Below are 21405 nucleotides of genomic sequence, written 5' to 3' on the forward strand. Positions count from 1 at the left end.
TACCTACGCTCACCGGCCACAGCACCGAATAAGATACAATTGTGATTGTAGCTTACGGTCGGTCTAGGGTCAAGATAGATAAGAGAGTAAATCACAATGATGATTGGTGAATAACCTTTATTCTTATGACATGTTCATTCATCGAAAAGATTTTTGTATGGAAACAATTGGAGTAAAAAGGACACCACAGTAATCAGGAAATGACAATATTGTGCTTTCAAAGTAAAAAGTCTCGATCGAATTCAGTCACAGAACCAGGAAGCCCAAATCACTCAGTGTCAATATACATCAATGTACATTTTGTACAGTATTTCACTACAAACTTAACAAGTGATGTATTCATGATTATCAATGAACCATTGAGAAAGTTTGAGACATCACATGACGAAAGTGGAGTACTGATTGTTTAACTAAACCTTAACACTGTGCAATATACCTGTATAGTAACCTAAGCACGAAGGTATGCACAAGATGAGTTGCAGGGGGTTAAGGTTAGGCTAACGTGCCTGGTTAAACAAATTTTACACCGACAACTTCACATTGTAACAAAGTGTCGTTTGCTTAAGCGTTATGTCATGAAAAGATATAATAAATGTGATTTCTTGATACACTCGTTATCTCTACAATATCTACCTATACAGTGGATATCTAAATAAAATGATCTTATAACGGTGAAAGGAGAAAATATGAAAGTCTTTTTTGCGGAATGATACAAACATATTTCACCATAAAACGTGAATTTAAAAACCAAGTCGCACTTTGGTAGTCAAGGAGAGGAGAAGCCAAGTCCTAGTCCGCTTCAACTTTGACTCAGGAGGCACAGTGGCACCCTCTAGTGGTGTCGACGTGCACCTGTGCGTTATAGCGCCGTTTCGAAGTCAGGGACGCGCACGTCCTCTTCAAACGCCACGTTCACGCTGGGCACAGGCTCCTGACTGTGGGGGGGAACAGTGACAACAACAACATCGTCAATGTGTGCCATCGTCAATTACATCCTCCAAAACATCAATGACATAGAATAAGCTATGTTGCAGTTCATCCTCAACACACCGCACTACAATGCACATTTCTGAGCTATTGTTTTTGTTGAGGCTTTTTACAGTATGCAGATGACTCCAAATGTAGAATTCCTTCAGTGTAGTACGACATGCTGCAGTGTAATTAACAGCAAGAAGCGATGGAGTATGCTAACATTGGCTTGTTTACTGTGCTAATGGTAGCTTAGCCTTTCTAGCACTGCTAGTTTATTGTCGTTAGACAGCGTTCTCTCGATCATAACTGCGCACTTTCATAATAATGCCATTCACCAATAACAACACCGAACGACATCATCAATAACATCATCATGACACAAGCTGACCTGCTGCTTGGCTTAAGAACTTTGTTGGCGTCCGCTGTCACCGAAAGAGACTTCCAGAAGCCACTTTTACCAATCTCACATGAGATGTTCATCTCGGATGGGTCTTTCCTACCCACACATACGCACACATGAACACACGTTTAGGCGTGAGTGTGGGGACATCACACACACACACACACGCACCCACACACACACACACACACACACACGTGCTGTTTCTGAGGCTGACTCACCGTTGTTTCACACTTTGCACGGGGATCTTGGCGACTTTTGCATCGTCGTCAAACGCAGAGTTATCCACCACCACCTTCAAATTCCACTCGGCATCCTGGGAAATGGGACAGAAAAGGCTGCTGGACTGCAGGTCACTTGGTAGTGTATTTAACAGTCGTGTGTTCCGGTCACATGACTTGGACACATCGTGACGGGCCGCATGGCGTTGCGGTCACCTACTGTAGTCACGAGGTCACACGGCGACGTGGGCCCACTGACTTCCTTCTCCCTTTTCTTCTTCTTATCATCATCCTTCTTCTTCTTGCTCTCCGGTATGAGGTCATCCAGCCAACTCAGCTCTCGCTTGCTGAAGCCAAAGTCCAGAAGCTTGCGGATGAAGACCAGCGCCAGAACCTGCAAGGCACAGTGTGAGGCGGCGGCGTGACACTGACGCGCCAGCTGGCCTTTATCTGACCATCATTGGGAAGACGACGGCGATAGAAGAGGTTTTGATGAGCCACAGGGCGATCAGACAGGAGAGCTGCACGGCAGTGAAGGCATGAACCTTCCTCAACGGCACGTAGCGAAGGTAGATAAGGTCCGGCTGATGCTTGGCCGCCATGGCCAACAGTTGGATGCGGTCGAAGAGCTGCACGAGACCGACAAGTGAGACTTGGGGATGGGTCATTATAGTTGACAAAAACTAATGAAAGAACTGAAATTGGAAAAACGTTTTTTGCTCATGAGCTAAAATAAAAATGAGAATGCTTTTGGAAAAAACAAAACTAACAAACTACATTTTACGTTGATTGAAATGAGTAAAGCTAATGATAATTATAGCAAAAATGTTCTTCATTTTTGTCACTGTCAATTGATTTCATAGATTAGCTTTAGGCCTTTATTGCAAAATGATTATTACTATTATTATTACCGCGATATATATAGTATTGCGGTATTACAGTTGGGTCATGCCTAAGAAGGAAGATTGAACAGTCGTGGGAATTGTAGTTTAATTTCACAATACAACACATATGTCAAATTTATGTTAACACAATATTTTGTGACTTTTTAAAAATGTTGCACTTGACAAATACTCTATATATTAAAAAAATAAAACTAATACTCAAACTAATAAAAACTAAACTAAAATGAAGAATTTTTGAAGAAAAAAAACAAATAAAGATGAACAAACCCACTCTAAAAAATAAGAAACTAACTGAACTGAATTTAAAAACCAAAAGTCAAAACAAAATAAAAAGAAGAGTAAATAGAAAAAAAAAAAAAAACTATGACTATTGTAGAAACCTTGGACAAAGGGCGGGTCCATTTTATGATTTGTACTCATTCGTGTTTGTTTGTCAGGGCGACTTGCAACTAGAATTCCCGCTGAAAAACAGACAACATGAATCATTTTCATGTTGTTTTGCTCTGACTAGAAAGGAGCCCGGACAAAGGCAATCACGGAATTATTTGCGCGGAACATTGCCGGAGACCAACTGTAGTGTATGTTTATATGTTGCAAAAGCAGTCATGTTGGAAGCGTTTGACCTGAGAGAAGACCATATTTTGTCAGGGTTGCCTTGCCACACCCGTACAACTCTAGGTGCGGCGTTAGCCCTGTGAGAGACGGACTAAAGCACGCACCTGACTGCCTTGGAGTGAAGACACGCCCATGTAGAGGAAGACGCCATACAGGACGGGCATCGGGATGAACTGAGGACAAGCAAAGGAGGAAGTAAAAACGGCCAAGCCAGCTGAGCAGAGGAAACATGAGCTCAGACGCACGGCGTGCCGCTCACCTTGAGGACGGACGTCATGAAGACGGAGCAGCCCATGAGGAGGAAGATCATGAAGCCGGTGGCGCGCTGCTCGCGGACGCCAAGGAACTTGGGCTGCTCGCCCGGGGCCGCGCACGTGGACTCCAGCTTCAGGCTGTTGACGTGTGAGATGGAGAGCACGGTCGCCGCCACGAACCAGGGCAGGCCCATGACGGAGCACACCGCGATCATCAGCGACACCACCAGCAGGTCCAGATGGTAGCCGCAGCCTTTCTGGAGGAAGCGCACGCCCACCGGGCGGGTTAAGCGGCGCACGTGATGGCCGCGGTTGCAAAATGGGGGCAATTTGCAAAGTCGGAAACCTTCCATTTGAACCAACGGCAATTTATGGAAGGCTGGCTCTTTGCTGCAATTTTAACCGTCAACAGGGATAAAGCATTTACTGCACAAGTGTTTTTTGGAATGACGTGTAAATGTGATACCTTTCCATTAAACGACCCCCGATTCCCAGTTAAATCCCATCGGCGTCGATGGAAAGTTTTCAATATGGAATCTAGCGCACCGCCGTAAATATTTGCGCTTGGTGATGCATGGTGTTGATGCTTGAAGATCCTCTCTGTTTTAAAGCAAACTTTTCTTTTAACGACTATGTTCTATGCAACCCCACTAGTCTAAACACGGCATTCTGATTGCGTTTGTGTCTGTGGGGTGCGTCTGTGGAGTTAAGAGGTCAAATCCATCTGTTTTTGTTCATCTCAGAGGGCGGCCATTTTGTCACTTGCTCCCAACTGAAAATGACGTCACAGTTGCTCGGGGCTTAGGTAACAACCAATCATGGCTCGGGTTCAGAAAACAGGTGAGCCGTGATTGGCCGTTCCCTGAGCCGCTGAGCAGCTGTGATGTCATTTTCAGTCGACAGCAAGTGACAAAATGGCCGCCCCTGAGATGGCTAGAAAGGGGTGGATTTTACTACTTGACTCGCACTCCGCAAACACAAACGCAATGAGAATGCCGTGTGGAGGCGTATAGAATATATTATTGGAATTGTTTTTTTTGGGGGGTCGGGGCTTGATTTTCACTTTAAGTGCTTTTCCCCCATCATGTGGCGTACATTGGCAGTTACAAACCTTTTGGGGTGGGTGCCAATTACTCGCAGATTTTCGCTATTTTCAGGAACAGCAGGTTGACAATATTTCCAAACCCCCCCGAGCTTCACTTCCCATGGAAATTTTGCAACAATGGCGCTTGCGTGGTGGGCGGGGCCCTACCGTCAGCTTGTTTTCCTTCCTGTTGACGATGACAGCGGTGATCTGCTGGTCCATAAAGATAAGGATGGTGCCGAGCAGAGCGGGAATGGCGGCGGCCAGCAGCGACCACCAAGGGTTGGGACCCAGTGGCGAGATGAGCCAACCACGATTGTCGGAAGTGGGCTGAAACACAGCACATCGCATATCACTGATTAATACAGGAACAACAAATGCAGGAACTGCGTTTGAACCGTGAAACTAGTGCCAGTAATATCAGCACCGTTCATGCTTCCTGCATGTTGCGGGTATCGGCGGCAGAATTTGCAGTTCATTGAATTGAATCGGTCACCTCTGGCATAGCAGTTTTGGGGGGGAGGACGTTAACACTGATTGTCCTTTTCGCCATTGTTCATTGGTTATAAGAGTTATGTGAAACCTTCCGATTCATTCCGATAATCCCAATATCCCAGCATTTTTTTTTTTTTTTTTTGATCCCACAGTCTGGAACTCCGTGTTACCTGGAAGCGGTCCGGGACACTGAGTTTGGGAGACGGGATTCCCACCAGATAATCCATCAGCACCATTAACATGATGGTCAGGAAGACGGCAAAGTCACTGATGGTCGATCGCACCTGCGCGACAAAGCTTTTAACTTGACTTTCCTTTATGCCTGTGTGGATTGTCGCTCATCCAAGTCCTGCTACTCTGCAAAAGTCCAATGAAGGCCACTGGACTCTTCTTGGTCGTCAAACGCATTTCACCTTTAATCCCAAAGGCTTCTTAAATTCTAAATCTTGGGTGTGGGAAGCCTGTGGCTGGCAGGAAGTGAAACCCACCTTGGTGGGGAAGAATCTCTTGTTCTTGAAGCCTTTGAGGAAGGTCGACATTAAGAAGGTTGCAAAGAAGAGAATGACGGACCAGAGGAGGACGTCGGGGACGAAGGGACCGCTGCGGCCGCAAGCCGAGCCCACAAATTCACCGCGCAACGTCTGACAGCGCTGCAAGAGAAAGAGAAGCTCGGCCGCCGGAATCGGTTCTCCTCGTGTCTCCCGATTCCGCGTCAAGTGCACATACGAGATGTTGCGGAGGATTCGCGTCACCTTCACACTAAGCTGCTCCCACGGGATGCCGGCCGACGAGTTGTAGCCCCAGCTCGTCCAAATGCGATGCGTCTCGGCCGAAGCGTTGGCGGGTTGAGAACATTCGCAACTGCGGCACAAACGCGACAAGCCGGGTCGAGGACGGCAAATGCCAAGTGATGCGAGAACCTCGGTGATTGGGAGGAATAGGGCTAAGCGACAAGGCCTTCAAATAAACACAGCCCCTCTCCCCCCTACAAAATTAGTTTTCCGACTTTTGCTGATTTTCTCTCTTTTTTTTTTTTTTTTTCACGATCACGATTTATGTATGAAAAGCCGCTGCTTGATCCATCTTAAAGTGAAAATCAACCCAAACCTATTTTTTCAAGAATGTGTTCCCAGCAGGCCCACTGGTTGAAAGGCGGCATTCTGATGAATTTGACGTTTGTGGAATATAAGTTAAGCAGCAAAAAACGCACTCGTTTTTAGCCAGCTCTGGGGGCGGCCATTTTGTCTTCTGTCGACTGAAAAAGACATCGCGACGGCTCGCGACGACCAATCGCGGCTCAGCTTCAGAAAGCAGGTCAGCCGTGATTGGTCGTTCATGGTTCGCGTTAGAGTCAGTAAGTCAATTCAGCGCATACCAGAACAACTAATGCGCACGAGTAGAAAACGGGAGTCTTACTTAACAGTGCTTCAAATTATGAAAGCTGTGGAAAAAAACCATGTAATGAAATCCATAAATCGCCCTGGCCTAGGCAGGATCGCTTGAGTTGAGTTCCGGTGTGTGACTTACGTGTAGAAGGTCAAATTGTCCAGGTGGTTGTCATTGTTGACGGGGTAGACGTGAGCCAGGTGCAGCAGTTTCTCCAGGGCCTCGTAGATGAAGATGAAGCAGATGAGGGCGGCGAAGGCCTCCTCGGTGAAGCGCGTGATGTAGCAGACCAGCGAGCTGGCGTCCGTGGCCACCAGGAGCAGGCACATGAAGGCGGTCCACAGCCCGATGCTGGTCCGCAGGGACAAGTAGCACAGGCCGTAGTCACTGAGGAGCACATTTGGCACAATACCTCGTTAAGCCCTTTTCACTCTGCACTTAGCACGCGGGACAACATGTCAAGGACTATCACTTAAAGGGAAGGAGAGGAGTCACTTCAATTGGCGGTGAATCATTTCAGCTCTGTTCCAACCCACAACGGCGCAAAATGCCCTTTTTAAAATGCGCCACGCTGCGCCTGCTCGCACGAGTCTGCGAAAATACAAACTTGCACAGGGCACGAAAATAGACTCAGCCCAAGGTGTTGAACGTCACTCTGTGGTCGTGGCTTCTGCCATCACCTTAGACAACCGCAGGCGATGACATGATGTAAAAAAGATGCACGGTACTCCGACCAAACAGAGGTAGATTCAACCGTGGTCTTGATTGATTGATATCTTGGGAACATATCAAAATCAGAAATAGTAAATAAGACAAGAAATAAGACGTTCGCGTTCAGGTTCCTCCATGTCGCTGCTGTGCCTGTTTGATTGCCTGTCAGTCAAGTTCACGTGCATTCAGATGATTCGATGCGTAGTGACATTAGCACCAGAGCCTGCGAAAAGGCGGTGAAAAATGCAGCTCATGTGGCCAGAGTGAAATGGGCTTTTGACTGCTTTTGACTGGAAAAGTTCATTGGCTAAGTTTGTTATTTCAAATTGATGACCCTAACCTTGACATGACAGCTCTTCATACTCAAACAAAAGCAACCAATAGCAGACTTCTGATGAACTGGACCTTGCCTGCATCCATTGTTGTCGGGCAAAGTCCTGATCGCGTCCTGGTGTGTACGTTGTACTGTGCATCAGCGTTCTTCAGTCCCGCTCCTCGAGGGCATGCCCGTTTTCCATCTCTCCCTGCAGCAACACAATCAGCGAGGTGTGTGAAGCTGATTGATTATCTGATCATTTGAATCAGGTGTGTTGCAGCAGGGAGATGGAGAACAGGTAGAGGAAAAGCATTGAGGCCCCCTGTTGTATATCCACCGGTACGACGGCAAATGTTCTCCTCTTATCAAAGTCAATATTGACGAGCACGAGTCCAATGCCGCCGGTGCAAAGACCGCGGCTCGTCTCCCTACAAAAGTCAGCAACGCCGCCCTCCGATCTCCGTTCCGCCATCATGTTTGTGCGTGTCGCAGTTGTGCTGTTGCTAACGGCGGCGGTTGCGTGGTGCGGCCCTGCTCGGCCGCCGGACCGCCGGGCCGAGCTGGACGGCATCCGGGCGACTTTGGAGGAGATGAAGGCCGACCGACGAGGTGACGCCGGCCCCAACAAGTTGCTACTGTGACACGTCGCTAACCGGGCGGTCTGCGCATGCTCATCACTTTGACTTGTGTGTCTTTGTGGAAACAGCCATGATGCAGCGTCTGGAGAGGGCCGAGAAAGAGCTGAACGCAGTCCGAGGTGAACCCGGTTCATGCTGCCTTCCCAGAAAATCGGCATACGGACAAACACAGAGATTTGATCCACCCTGTGAGGGAGATTAAATATTGGCGCGTCAGTGGTATATCAGAAGAATGTCCTCCAACAGAATTTACGCAGGCTGCACAATGCCGTGTCACACAAGACGGGTTTGCGCATACAATGTGAAAGAAGTTGCCACTTTGTGTATTTAGATAATTGCATGCATTCATTTCCAATTTCTTTTCACACAAACGCTCTTGGACAGTGTTCAATTTTGCTCTCTGCTTGTGGCGGCCCGTTGCCCGCCACTTGAAGCCAGGAAAAAAAAAGCCATCAAGGATGGCCAGCGCAATGTGTGGAATGTAGCTGCTTTGACACTGTCTTCCATATTAACCCAAACTTGAACCCTGACTTGAACAGAAACTCCAAAGATCGCCTTTGCTGCCTCTCTGGGGGGAAACGGCGCCCAGAAGACGACGTCCGGAAACAAAGATCTGATCTATAGGGACGTCCTGACCAATGTCGGCGGTGCTTACAACGCCCAGACGGGTAAGCCTGCACAGTCGCCGCCCTGAGACATGGTGATGGTCAACAACGTGGGCCGCGTCCTCCAGGCGAGTTCACCGCACCCATTCGCGGCGTCTACTACGTCCGCTTCACCGCCAACGCGCCCACCGACTTCACCATGAGCGCCGTGATGTACAAGAACGACGCCGAGATCCAGCTCATCGCCCACGAGCAGCCGTCGGGCGAGGGCAGCGACACGGCGTCCAACGGCGCCGCCCTGCTGCTGGAGCAGGGCGACAAGCTGAAGATGGTGCTGTGGCACAACACGCACATCTGGGACAACAGCAACCACCACAGCACATTCAGCGGATTCCTTGTTTTCCCACTGTACGGAAAGCCCTTGCAGCACTTATTTGATATCCTTCATGTCCATGTACTAGTTGGGGTTGAACCGAATAGTCCATACATTGACTTCACCACGACGGTTAATGCTTGTAGTCGATTAGCCGGCAATGGCGCCTTTGATTATCTTTAAAAAATATCGTTTATTATCTATGTGGAGGTTGATGCAGTTGGAAAAACGGCGGAAATGGTGAAGTAAATTCCATCGGGGCATTGGGGGTCACAAAAAGCTAAACCTGTTTTTAAATCTATTCGTTCTATAAACAAAGGCGAATATTTTTTTATTCAAATTAGAAATCATATTTTTGTGGGAAAAAAAAGATAAGCTGCGTGTTTTGCATGTTGCCTCTGAAGGATTGATGAAGCTCCAGTGGAGTTCGACATCGAGACGGAGATAAAAAGCCTTCGGGTTTCGATGACACAGCTCCAAACGGAAAACACAGGTATAGGTCAAACAAATGTCAAGACGTACTCGCGGTGTTCAAAGCGGAACTAATCGTTGTGTGTCGGCAGAACTCCGAGAACGGATGGAGGCCAGCGAGACAGAGCTGAAGACTATGAGAAGTCAGTCTCTCGGTCATCCTGCTTTGTGAAAAAGATCCCCCGAATGACTCGCCGAGTGTGTTTTGGCGCTTTGCTCTAGATGTGCCAAAGGTGGCGTTTGCGGCCGCTCTGGGCGGGAACGGCCTCCAAAAGACCACGTCCGGAATGAAGAAGCTCCTCTTCAAGGACGTCCTCACTAACGTTGGTGAGGCGTACAACCCGGAGACAGGTCAGTGGTCACCTTCCTTCCTCCTTCCCGTTCTTCTTTTTTTTTTTTTTTTTTAATTACAACCCACACTCTATTTGTTCACTGGAATTGTATTCATTTATTCCCAACAGTCGCTTCAATTCACATTTTGGGTGCTCCACCCGGTGATTAGAAAAATGGTCATTTAGGCAAATGTAAATCTTGTTACATCTTGGAACTATGTTGAAGTTGAAGGGTTTCATTTTGATAAGATGACTGCTCACTCAGAGTCACTGATGGTATAGTGCTACATACGCCTGAGTTGTGTGCGGGCAGCGTGGGATGGGTTCCCGCTCAGTGACGGTGTCTGTGTGTGCCCTGCGACCAGTTCGGGGTGTAGTCTGCCTTTCGCCCAGTCAGCTGGGATAGGCCCCAGCAGCTCCCCGCGACCCTGGACAGGAGAAGCCCTTTGGAAGATGACACATTTTGCTCGCTCACTATTTTGTGGCATTTTGGTGCCAATTATGTTGAAAATTGCAGAGCTACATTCAGACAAAAGTAGTGCTTTTCCACCATCTTGTGGCATCTTGGTGCCAATGAAGTATGTTGAAGTGAGTTGGGGGGGCTACATTTAGACAAAAGTAGTGCTTTGTCACCACCACATCATTACATTGAAGTGAGTTGAGGAGCTTCTCTGTAGCTAGTTATAAAGCATTTTTTGTTGGGGGGGGATCAATTACTAATGCACCGCCGCTGATTCCTGTGAAAATGTTTCTTCATGCTTGCTTATCTCCCCCAGGGTATTTCACGGCGCCCGTACGCGGCGTCTACTACGTCCGCTTTACCGCCAACGCGCCCACCGACTTCACCATGAGCGCCGTGCTGTACAAGAACGACGACAGGGTGCAGCTCATCGCCCACGAGCAGCCGTCGGGCGAGGGCAGCGACACGGCGTCCAACGGCGCCACCCTGCTGCTGGAGCAGGGCGACAAGCTCTCGCTGCATCTGTGGCACAACACGCAGATCTGGGACAACAGCAACCACCACAGCACCTTCAGCGGATTCCTGCTCTTCACCCAGTGAGCGTCACGCCAGACTCACCAAATATTCAATAAAAGTCCATAAGTTGATCTTTTGTCTTTGGACTTGTACTTCATGTGGTGGGAGCCCTTTAGAGGACATTATCATCGTCCCAGCACCACAAACTCGCTACAAAGTAATTGTTTGCTGTACTTACCTGAGATTATTAATAGTGCAAGGGCTCCCCCTAGAGATATGGAGGGTGATCAGCTTGTAAAGGCCAGACGCATCTGACTGATCCTAGCCTTGAACTGGGCATTTTACGACAAATTGAGCGAAAAAAATAGATTAATGACGGACTACTGACGAATGGTGGACTTGCATCAATGCTTAGTCCATCTATTTTAACATTTTTCCGTCAATCGTCAGCAAAACGGGCATTCGTCATATAGGCGGAGCGCCAGGGGCGGCGCCATGGGTGGGCCTACCCACATTGACAGACCGCACGCCCAGTGAGACTCATAAAAAAAATATATACATTGAAATTTATATTCAATTAATGAAATTATTTTTGAATTTGTGTTTGGTTGTGGTTTTTTTTTTTTTAATTATATTGAACATTAAGAATGGTATAATTGTGCTTGTCTAAGGAAGATCTGAACTTCACATTATTCATTATTTACTTGAATATACGATGTGTCGGGACAGTGAGAGGAATATTCAGGCCCGCCCTGATTTTTCAAGGCCCACCCATTAGCCACATTCTGGCTCCGCCCAGCTCTGCAAACAACTAACACCGGCCTTCATGCTAACACCACAAACGTCTGACCAGGGTTTTAAATCCTGCATATGAAATTCTAAATTTGTGGCGCTTCCTGCTCTGGACCCAATTAGAATGGTGTATATAATGAACTGACAGCAGATCTGAAAATCTTGGTTTAAATAAATGTTACAAAGCATTTAATCCCTGAGAAAACGGAAGTAAGCCAATAATCACGCCCAGCGAGAAGAAGAGAGGAGCCTTCAGAATTGTGTCATCTCGAACATAAAAGTGGGGGAGGCAGCAGCGATTAAATCCGACTCGCTTCCCAAAACATCACCCGGACCCGACTTACCAGCAGAACTTGAAGAGGATTTTCTCAAAGACCAGGACGGGCCCAGTGCTGCCCAAGATAGTGAGAGGCTGACCCGCAAACAAAGAGTAGGTCACGCCTGTCAGCGATGCCCCAAACAGAGATTCGATGGCGCTCTGCCGCAGACAGACAGACAAAAAGGATGTCTCCGAAAGATGATGTCACCGCGGGCTTCTCCATGCGGAAGCCCTCTTATGGAGAGTTAGGTGGTGGGTCTGTGGTTCTTACAATGTTTCCTCGGGTGGCTTCTCCCAGCAGGCCTCCGAAGGTGATGACGGGCGACATGCAGGCGCAGTAGAGGAAGAGGATGGACGCCAAGCACTGCAGGCTGATGGCATCTGTCAGGTCACTGAGCAGAAAAGGAGCCTTTCTCTGAATGTCCTTGACCAGACCGCCAAACAGCCTGGCACACATATGGACAGAAAGTCATTTGCTTTTTCTCAAAATACGTTTGAAGATAATGGCAGATGAAAACAGATGAGGAGGACTCAGCACTCAATGTGGAGGTACACTGATCCCTCATTTATTGCGGTTAATGGGGGGCCAGAACCCGGCGCGATAACCGAAAAAACCCAAAGTAGCGTCGGAGTTATTATTGTTATTATTATGATTATTTTATATGATATATATTGTAAAGTTTTATTCTGGGGGGATTTGCGCCTCTGTTACACTGTTGCGAACCCCCGACATGGTTCCCACACTTCTAAATACTTCTAAATACTAAATAATCAATTTAACTTTAAAAATAAAAAAATGAGGAATAAATACCAAGCTGCAGGCTGTGATAAGAATTGAGCTTCGACCGCGGCAGCTGACGACCATGACGGAACGTTTGCTAAAGCCTATGTTAAAATTTTCATTTTTATTATAAAATTGACTTACCTTAACTAGAATGCCATAGTGTAATTTATGCAATCCTGCACTTTAAAACTCTTGTCGTCGTCGTGAAAAGTGAAAGTAAAAACGGCCGCTTCTTCTTCTTCTTCTTCTTTTCCTGCTTTTTCTACTTCTTCCCTTTGTTGCCTCCTACTTCATTTAAAAACGAACAAGAAGCAACGGCCGCCGAAGGGGATTATGCATTAACTTTATCTTTGCACAATAACATCAATAAAGTCCTTTGGATTAAATGCAAAGCGGGATTGTAGTTAAAGTAAACTGTTTTAAGACAACCTAAGACAAAGCTAACAAACATTTTCACACTTTATTTGCCGATGTCTAAGTCGTGTCCGTGCCGCTGGCCGGCCGGGAGCGCGCTGCGCTCACGACTTATAAACACAGCTGTTGTACTGTACTGTCTGATTTTTACAAAACTTTATGAGGGCAAACACATCATCATAAATACGGAGGAGAAAGTATCCGGCTTGACTCGGACTAAATCAACGGCACATTTGAATAGTGGACGAGACTAGCGAGAGGCTGCGATGGTGCGTACCTAGTCAGCTCACATAGAGTACACGAGTGGAAAAATTAAATCGTTGGTCGAGCTCGCGCTGGGAAGCGGTCACCGCCTTTTATGAGCGCCTGCGGGTATGTACAAAGCCTCCGAGTCAACTCATATCTTTGAAACAATGCGTCTCTCTGCAAAATAGCTGCCGACATGGCTGTGTTGTTTCATTTTTCATTTGTTACGAATGCTTCGGAAAAATCCGCGATGCACCGAGGGCGCGAAAGTTGAAGCGCAAAGTAGCGAGGGATCACTGTATAGCCTTTTCTTTATACCATTTCTGTTTTCCCCAAATTCTGTGTCGTGTGATGCACTGAAGCGCCAACCTTCCAGTCCTCTGCAGCTCTGGGCCAATGTCATGCTCCGCCCCCTTGATGATGTCAGAGCTGTGGATGGAGCCATTTGGGGCAGAAGGAATCTTCCGCTTCTCCTGCAGAGTCAATGTTGGCGTTGTTAGCTTTAGCATTTTACCAGCCAGCCAGTTAACCTACTTCAAAACCTTAATTTGGAACACTGACTTGAAGCCCTATTTTGAAGCTCTAATCCTAGCTGGGAAACATCACACTTGTTTGAAATCTTACTTTGAAACCCTAACCCAGACTTGGAGCCCTACGTTGAAACCCTAACCAGGATATCAAACATTTATACAACAGTTGTCGTTGTTAGCATTAGCATTTAGCCTGTGTGTTTACAAACCTGAGAGGGGACATTCTTGGGCGGTTCGATCCGGATGCTGGGGTCCCATTCGCCCGGCGGGAGCACGGTCACTTGATCCAGGAACTCGTCCAGTCCTGAGAGCAGGTCTTTGCCATCCTTGGCCTTGTAGGCCACATTGTGGAAGATCTTCAACAGACCCACGCAAACATTTTCAAGACTGCTTTTAACTCAGGTGAGCTTCTCACCTCGCACCTCATCTGTCATCAGCGTGGCCATGGATCGTCCGATCTCGTGGTACTGCGGACCTTTTCCGAACGGACCAAGCAGAAGGAAGAGGAACCTGATTGGCGAAGGTGGAAAGTCACGTTTGCACAATTACATGCATGTACAGGACATATTGTCGCTGTTGGGCGTAAACCTCATATGCCCAAATATGGTCAATGTCATATTTCTTCACAAATCGAGTCTATTGGCCTGTTGTCATGTCGCCTGTTATTTTTACGCATTATTAACCAATTCAACGCGTTGAAAATAGCGTGACAGCACATTTACTAACTTTCTTGACTGTGCAGTTGTAAAACTGTGCAGGAGGTGTGTGGTGTTGTGTTGACTCAAGGTTGGAAGTCTCAATATTTTTTAAACAATTCTGAGTGAGTTCCGTTACATACTCTACATTAGACTGTTTTGTTAAACATGAATGGCTGCAATGCTTCTGTGCAGAAAGAAGCGCGTCAGCTACAAAGGTACTGTAAGTGCATCCAGATTAATTTCTGACTATGAAACAAAATAAATGGACTTTTTTTTTTTAGCATATTGAATTAAAAATTTTAATTCAGTTTACAGTGAAACAAATGACAATCGCCCTTGCTGTTATTAGATTAAAGGTTACGTTTCACATGCTGTGGTGATTACATTTCAAAAATAAACTGTAAACTAATTAGCTGTGTTATAGCAAGTTAAATTACGGTACCTTGTTGATGCTAAGGATGCATCTTCATTTGCATATTAAGATAAATGGCGTTCTATGAATTTCTGTTCTGTTAGGCCGTGATAGGCTGAGTCCTGATCTGCGATCGGACGAGAAAGCCAGCCGCAAATGGCTGACTATCTTCTCAATGCTGATTTTCAACGGTAATCAGGAAAAAACTGCATATGGTTCAAGTCAAGTCCTTCATTTGTCCTACAATTGGCGACTCGACTCAAGTCATGTGACCTTCCATCCGGAAGGAGAGCGAGCTCACCTGGTGGGCACGGGCACCTGGGTGAGCCCGGAGAGGAGCACGGCGGGCGCCAGGCGAACGAATGCAACGATGGGCTTTTCAAGGAAGTCCACTTCCCCCACCAGCACGTTGGAGGCTTCGGCACCAGGAGGAATCTTCCTCATGAAGTTCATGTCCACCTGAAGCACACGGGACAGGCTGCGGTGAACACCCAGTGAAATCCTGCATATAACAGTGAAAAAGCTAAATAGGACAAAAAATCTATTTTTAAAATCTGTGAATCCGTGGTTGCCAAACTGCATGTGTGCGGGGGTCCATTGTGTATATTTTTTGATTCACAATGAATCAAATAACCAATTCTTTAATTAGGTATATTACATAAGTAGTTCATTAAGCAACTATTCAATTAGATAAGTAAGTAAAAAATGAATAAATGCGTTTCTAATGACCAAGTGTGAAGAAAGAGCAGTTAAAAGAATGCTGCGAATATTACAGTGGAGTGAGTTGAGGCGTTTCATTTACGATACAAAAGTTGTGCTTTGCCGTCCTGTTGATCCCGCGGCATCTCGAGATAATGATAAACCTTTTTAAAACGTGGGGTGAGTGTCAATTCCCGGCAGATTTTTTGGGCGCTCACTGTAGACGCAAAGGGTGTTTCACCTTGCTGAAGTCCACCGCGCTGTTTTCACGACTACCTGCATTGACGCCCCCTTCCGCCCCCTTATTGGCGTCCAGGTTCCCAGGAGCCGACTGAGGGGATGCCAGAAGACCTGCTGGAGCAACGAGAAGCTTCACATCACATTAGGTGGCCGCCACTTCCTGTTTCTTTTGGGCTTGAAAGCATGTTAGGGAAAATATACTTTTCAGATAAATACGGCGTTGCCCCGCTATATCACGGTTCATTGTATGCTCCTCTTTTTTGAAGCCATTGTTTTTTTTAAGGAGCAACCAGTCTAGGATACAGTTTGCCCTTTTGCCAAAATTGGATGGATAAGTGGCATAGAAAATGGATGGAGTTTTATAGGTTTTTGCAGTGTACGGGCAAGTCTGAAGTCAGAGTTGCATGCCTTCAGTGTAGTACTACTTTTCGCCACGACATGCCGGAGGCTTGCGAGGCAGAGGAAGCCCCCAACTAAGCTCTAGTAATGATTGCTCCAACAGAGCAGAGGGAATATGTCTGTAAATATTGGTGTATGCTCTGTTTATAGGTGTTGCTGCTCTGTGCATCTAAGTAGCACTTGGGACAGATATAACTATTGAAAAAACATTCAAATGAATCAAGTCTAATCTAAAAGGTTCATCAACTGTATCATGAAGACAGCCGCTCACCATTGTGCTCCAGCAGATGAGGGTCAGAATACTTTTTGCCGACATCAGCGAGGGATCGCACCAGCGGGATGCGCTTGCTCAGCCTTTTCTCGTTCTGATGGTGGTGGCGCTTCAAGATGACTTCCCTCACCTTGCCTTGGACGTGCTGGTCCAGCTGACCGGACGCCACCATGATGTCAATCACCATGTCTGAAAAACAGCAGTTGTTGTTGTTCCTCAACGGTTCTGCCCAGCAACAAGTGGAGGACTGTGGTGTGAAGCAACGGAGTTTAAATGCTTCCTGACGGTACCGTACTTAAATCCATTTTTCAGGTGATTTTACTTTACTTGAGTACGGTGATCACCCACTTATCTCAGGTTTGGCTTTAGAATTCAGCAACTTCAGAACGTCTCATTGTCAGCCATGAGTGTGCTTGGAGGAAGGTGAACGTGGGAGAAGAGAAAAGAAGGAAAAAAAAAACGGACTTCACAGCCAGCGTGTGGTCCGGGACTTCGGACTGTCACGGCTGCTTTAGAGTTCCCCGTTGCCGGCCATGAATGTTATCGAGAGGAGGCGGAAAAGCAAAAACTATATATATATATATATATATATATATATATATATATATATATATATCCATCCATTATCTATAGTGCTTCTCCTCACAAGGGTCGCGGGGCGTGCTGGCTATCCCGCTGTCTTTGGGCAGTAGGCGGGGGACACCCCGAATTGGTTGCCAGCCAATCGCAGGGCACAGAAAGACAAACATCTGCACTCACAATCACACCTAGGGGCAATTTAGACAGTCCAATCAACTTACCATGTATGTTTTTGGAATGTGGGAGGAAACCGGAGTACCCGGAGAAAACCCACGCAGGCACGGGGAGAACATGCAAACTCCACACAGGGAGGCCGGGGCCGGGATCGAACCCACGACCTCTGAACTGTGAGGCGGACGTGCTAACCAGTCAACCACCGTGCCGCCATTATATATATATATATATATATATATATATATATATATATATTTTATATTCTTTTTTAGTTTATTTACAGTCAGTAGTGACAGCCATTGCGTGGTCTTTAGCCTTACACCGCCGTGGCCACTTTAGTACTGGAGTTATGTGTTGGCATAAGAAAGATGCTAGCCAAAGTAGCATCCATTTTTCCACTTGAGGAATTTGTGGCTATTTGTGCGTGTGGGTGTCGTGACGGCGCGCCGACCTGCGATCTGCTCAATGCCGTTGGCGCGCATGTCCAGTACCACGGTGCCTTTCATGATGCACGAGCGCAGCTCAAACAGGCTGTGCAGCGACAGGGTGGCCACGTAAGGTTTACTCCAACGCTCGCCGCCGTCCTCCACATCCTCCTCAAACTTCAACCACCTGCCCACACATGCATACACACGCGCACACACCAGACACAAGCCCGCAGCACATGAGAAGCCTCATTCAAGATGGCACGCAGCGATCGGAAGCGGCGTCGCAGCGTCCTCGCCTGGCCGTCTCCTTCCACTCCAAGACTTCGCCGTCCCTGAACGTCAGCTCGTCCAGCTCGGTGAAGAGTTGGTGAGGGACATGCTCCTCGTCGTCGTCCTCCATGCCTAAGATGAACTGTACTCTCTGCGAGGGCGTGTCTAGAGGGGAAGAGGTTAGGACTGGCTAATTAAGCCATGCATCCATCCATTCGTTTTCTACGTTTACTGCCAATCTTCACTTGGGTCGCTCATAAATGATCAAAGATGAGTTTGGCAAAGGGTAGGGCTGAACGATTTGGAAAAATAATCTTTTGCATCAACATTGAAAAAATATACACACCATAATTAACTCACACCACCCAAAAAAAAAGCTCACACAAACACACAATATTTTTTTACAAACCAATAAACCTCTCAAACTCACCCCAAAAAAATGCCGGGAAAAAAAAAAATCGAATCTTGTTTGGCATCACATGAAATAAAGCAACGACCATAGAAAATAAAGTGCAGAACTTGTTTTGAATAATGTCATTCCTTTTTATGTTGGCAAATGTGGGAAAAAGTCGATTAAATTCAACAATTCAATTTTTGTGGGAAAAAAAATGGATTGAACTGAACTAACATCACCCAGGCCTACCATGAGAAGGTGACTCGCAGGCATCCTCATGCGGGCGATCCTGCCTCGGCCGCTCGTGTCTGTGTCCTCGGTGGCGGTGGCGCCGTCGATTCTGTCGGCCCAAAGGGACGCGGATGCCAACGTACAGCGCCCTGTGACCTGACCGCCAAACATGACCGACGTGTCAAAATAGAATCCTTCGTCCTTCAAGAGAAGAACATGACCGTCAAACACTCACTCTCCAGCTCCTCCGCCTCAAAGTTGGTGTAAAGTGTGGAGCTTGTGTTTCCTCGGTCCAGCACTGCTTCCTCCTCCTGCAACATGCACACACACAAACACTCTCAATAATTACGTATACACAGAAATGACAAAAATGAGCTAAAAAAATCATTTAACAGCTTTGCTGAAAGAGGCGTTCTGTGAAAGCAGTCCATGATGCACAAAAGATTGAGGACTGCTGGTATAAATGATGGGCAACACACAGATGCCATCAATCTTCTGCGAGGGCTGAATGGGAGGAACTCCTAAACAACAGCAGTTGTGCAAAAGAGAAGAAAAGCAACATCCGTTCATTCATTCATCATTGTGTAGTGCCACGGCATCACCATGGCAATCAATCACCTCAGCCCCACACTTCAAAGTGAGGCGGCTGTGAGGAACATTGAACTCCTTCTAGGCTCCTTTAACGGGCCACTGGGAGGGCACCGACCGCACTATCCCACGCAACGCCACGCCGCGCCGCGCCGCGCCACGCCATCAGAGACCGCCTTGCTGACGTAAGCAAGTCAACAGGGGATGCCACAACAAATGCACTGCACAGTATGCGTTAGTGCATACATCTGAGCAACCAAATAATGTCACACACACTTGTCTTTAAGTACTATTCAAGAGCAGTGGACTGGGAAGTAATCAAGTATGAATACTTCCTTACCAAACTTAAGTTGCCACTGAGCAAAGGGTGTCATCAGCAGTTTGCAACAGTGATACAAAGAGACTGGAGGAGTCACAGAAAGGCATAGAAGTGGGCACCACTGGAAATCATAATCCTAAAACAAAATCGTTGTGAATTGTGCTGTTCAGCTCCTTGTTAGAGAACAGCAAGTTTCGCAATAAATACTGAAACATTAAACGGTTGACCATGTGCAATCAAAACGTTTAGAAAAGAGAGAAGAGAAGACTTAAGTTTGCTAGGAGCAGGGACCTAGCCATCGAGGAATAGTTGTCCCACCTAAAAACGGTTTATAATTGCCTATGTATGCCAAAAGATGGCTGTAAAGCACTACTTTTCTATTGGACAGGGTTACGGCCTGAATAAATGGAGCTCCCCCTCATTTGGTCAAAATAGCAGATTTCACACACTGTACTTGTTGACTTACTTAAGTACAGTAGTTGAATCAGCACTATACTACTTTTACGAGTTTTTTGTTTTACTTCTACTTAAGTACAGTGCATGAGTACTTTTGTCATATTTGTTTTTCAATTATAACTTGCGGTTAAAGTCCAGGTTTGCTCCCCACCAATGTCCATTTAAAATTTCATGTATCAGACACTTAGCAGAAGTAAAAACCAAATGATGGAATTTCGTCTTGGTGACGATACAATCCCGCATGATAGACGTGATGCGAGCCGAATGGAAGGTGAGCGAGTCCAGATGCCGGTTGCATGCTTACTAGACACGTCAATGTCAAGCCGAGACTGTGTTTTAGAGATTTTTAGGAGTTGCACTTCTCTTGTGGGACTTCGGAACTACAGGGATGCGCGCGAGCCAAGTTCACTTCCTGGAAACAAAGTCAACTTGAAGTACAGTAGACTCTTGTTGTTTAAAGTTGACTATTCAAGTGCTCTTTACAAACATTCTCCCCTCTACACACACGAACTTATCTGAGACTTTATAGCGATGGACACTGGAGAGCGAGTACCGCCGACTTTGGCGCATCTTGGACGGGATGAGAGCAGCTAGCTAGCTAATTAATGATAACAACGAACTTACTGATGTCAGCAGCGGCCTCATCTGCTCGCTCACGTCTTGTGCCATTTTCAAATTCCACTCTGGGGACGTTGAAGGCTGATAAAGAAAGGTCGACAAAAGTTGTTCGTTCTCTCCTCCGCTGCCTCACATTCTACCTACACAGTATCAACAACAGCAGCTTCTAGAAACGCCCCCTGGTTCGAGTGGCTCTGTGCCATTCGCAGTAAAGAAGGCAAAGAAATGGTCCACTACTGATGGGAGAAAAGGAGCTACAAATGAAACAATTACTGAGTCATCCGTCCATTTTCTCTTTCCCGTAGTAGGGTTTAAGGTTCTCATAGTTTAATGCTAAATCTAACCCTAACTAACGAAATAACTCATTGAAAAAAAAAAAAGAAATTCGTGAAGGCAGTCAAATAAAAGCGGGAATGCTTTAAAAAATAATAATTTTGTCAATTATTATCAAACATGAGCTTTTGGGATTCATTTTAAATGTATTTATTTCCCTAAGGCGATACAGAACAACGAATTTTAATTAAAAACAGTTGTTTGAGAATTGAAGTTACTTTACTTTATTACACCATATTTAGAGACCTATTTTTTTACCTCGCACTCGACAAATATTCCCTATATTTAAAAGAAACAAAAACCATTACTAAACTAATTAAAACTAAAACGAAGTATTTTAAAGATATAAAAATTAAAAACTGACAAAGCTGCTGTAAAAACTAATTAAAACTAACTGACTTTAAAAGAGTCAGGGTGAAGAAAAAAAAAAAAACTCTAATGAAAATCCAAAAACCAT

The 21405-nt window shown here is 46.3% G+C and overlaps 2 protein-coding genes across 5 annotated transcripts; one reads left to right on the plus strand and one right to left on the minus strand.

Moving 5' to 3' along the window:
• Positions 1 to 100: 100 nt before the first annotated feature.
• LOC147142887 (sodium bicarbonate cotransporter 3-like) lies at positions 101 to 20850 on the minus strand. 4 transcript variants are annotated; one of them, XM_086038841.1, is made up of 25 exons: positions 20622 to 20850; positions 18870 to 18945; positions 18653 to 18790; positions 18036 to 18174; positions 17763 to 17923; positions 16559 to 16747; positions 15890 to 15999; positions 15251 to 15408; positions 14262 to 14349; positions 14049 to 14195; positions 13679 to 13782; positions 12137 to 12311; positions 11891 to 12024; positions 6474 to 6719; positions 5699 to 5807; positions 5435 to 5596; positions 5117 to 5230; positions 4620 to 4781; positions 3373 to 3624; positions 3218 to 3286; positions 2049 to 2222; positions 1814 to 1987; positions 1594 to 1688; positions 1361 to 1468; positions 101 to 935 (listed from the first exon to the last, which is right to left on the minus strand). In XM_086038841.1, exons 1-25 carry the CDS (start codon positions 20664 to 20666, stop codon positions 860 to 862), a joined length of 3405 nt encoding a protein of 1134 aa, XP_085894967.1. In that variant the 5' UTR covers positions 20667 to 20850; the 3' UTR covers positions 101 to 859. The 4 variants fall into 4 exon arrangements, with proteins under 4 accessions (XP_085894967.1, XP_085894966.1, XP_085894965.1 ...); XM_086038840.1 differs by having other exon boundaries at positions 15890 to 16002; positions 20622 to 20849; XM_086038839.1 differs by having other exon boundaries at positions 5435 to 5807.
• LOC147142888 (complement C1q tumor necrosis factor-related protein 4-like) lies at positions 7800 to 10885 on the plus strand. The gene is made up of 8 exons (XM_086038845.1): positions 7800 to 7968; positions 8066 to 8116; positions 8537 to 8665; positions 8731 to 9010; positions 9380 to 9468; positions 9539 to 9589; positions 9669 to 9797; positions 10555 to 10885. The coding sequence occupies exons 1-8, from the start codon at positions 7833 to 7835 to the stop codon at positions 10836 to 10838; spliced, it is 1149 nt and encodes a 382-aa protein (XP_085894971.1). The 5' UTR covers positions 7800 to 7832; the 3' UTR covers positions 10839 to 10885.
• Positions 20851 to 21405: the final 555 nt, after the last annotated feature.

This window comes from Filicampus tigris, chromosome 8, assembly GCF_054856515.1.
Source record: "Filicampus tigris isolate MCC_2025a chromosome 8, RoL_Ftig_1.0, whole genome shotgun sequence".
NCBI classification, from domain to species: domain Eukaryota; kingdom Metazoa; phylum Chordata; class Actinopteri; order Syngnathiformes; family Syngnathidae; genus Filicampus; species Filicampus tigris.

Excerpts from the sequence above, each read along its gene's own strand:
- LOC147142888 (XM_086038845.1), top strand. The coding sequence starts at position 7,833 with ATGTTTGTGCGTGTCGCAGTTGTGCTGTTGCTAACGGCGGCGGTTGCG. Across the intron at positions 7,969-8,065 it reads GATGAAGGCCGACCGACGAG|CCATGATGCAGCGTCTGGAG; the intron begins GTGACGCCGGCC and ends TTGTGGAAACAG. Across the intron at positions 9,011-9,379 it reads GGATTCCTTGTTTTCCCACT|GATTGATGAAGCTCCAGTGG; the intron begins GTACGGAAAGCC and ends TTGCCTCTGAAG.
- LOC147142887 (XM_086038838.1), bottom strand. The coding sequence starts at position 20,666 with ATGGCACAAGACGTGAGCGAGCAGATGAGGCCGCTGCTGACATCA. Across the intron at positions 17,924-18,035 it reads GAGTGGAAGGAGACGGCCAG|GTGGTTGAAGTTTGAGGAGG; the intron begins GCGAGGACGCTG and ends ATGTGTGGGCAG. Across the intron at positions 1,689-1,813 it reads CGTGTGACCTCGTGACTACA|GATGCCGAGTGGAATTTGAA; the intron begins GTAGGTGACCGC and ends CCCATTTCCCAG.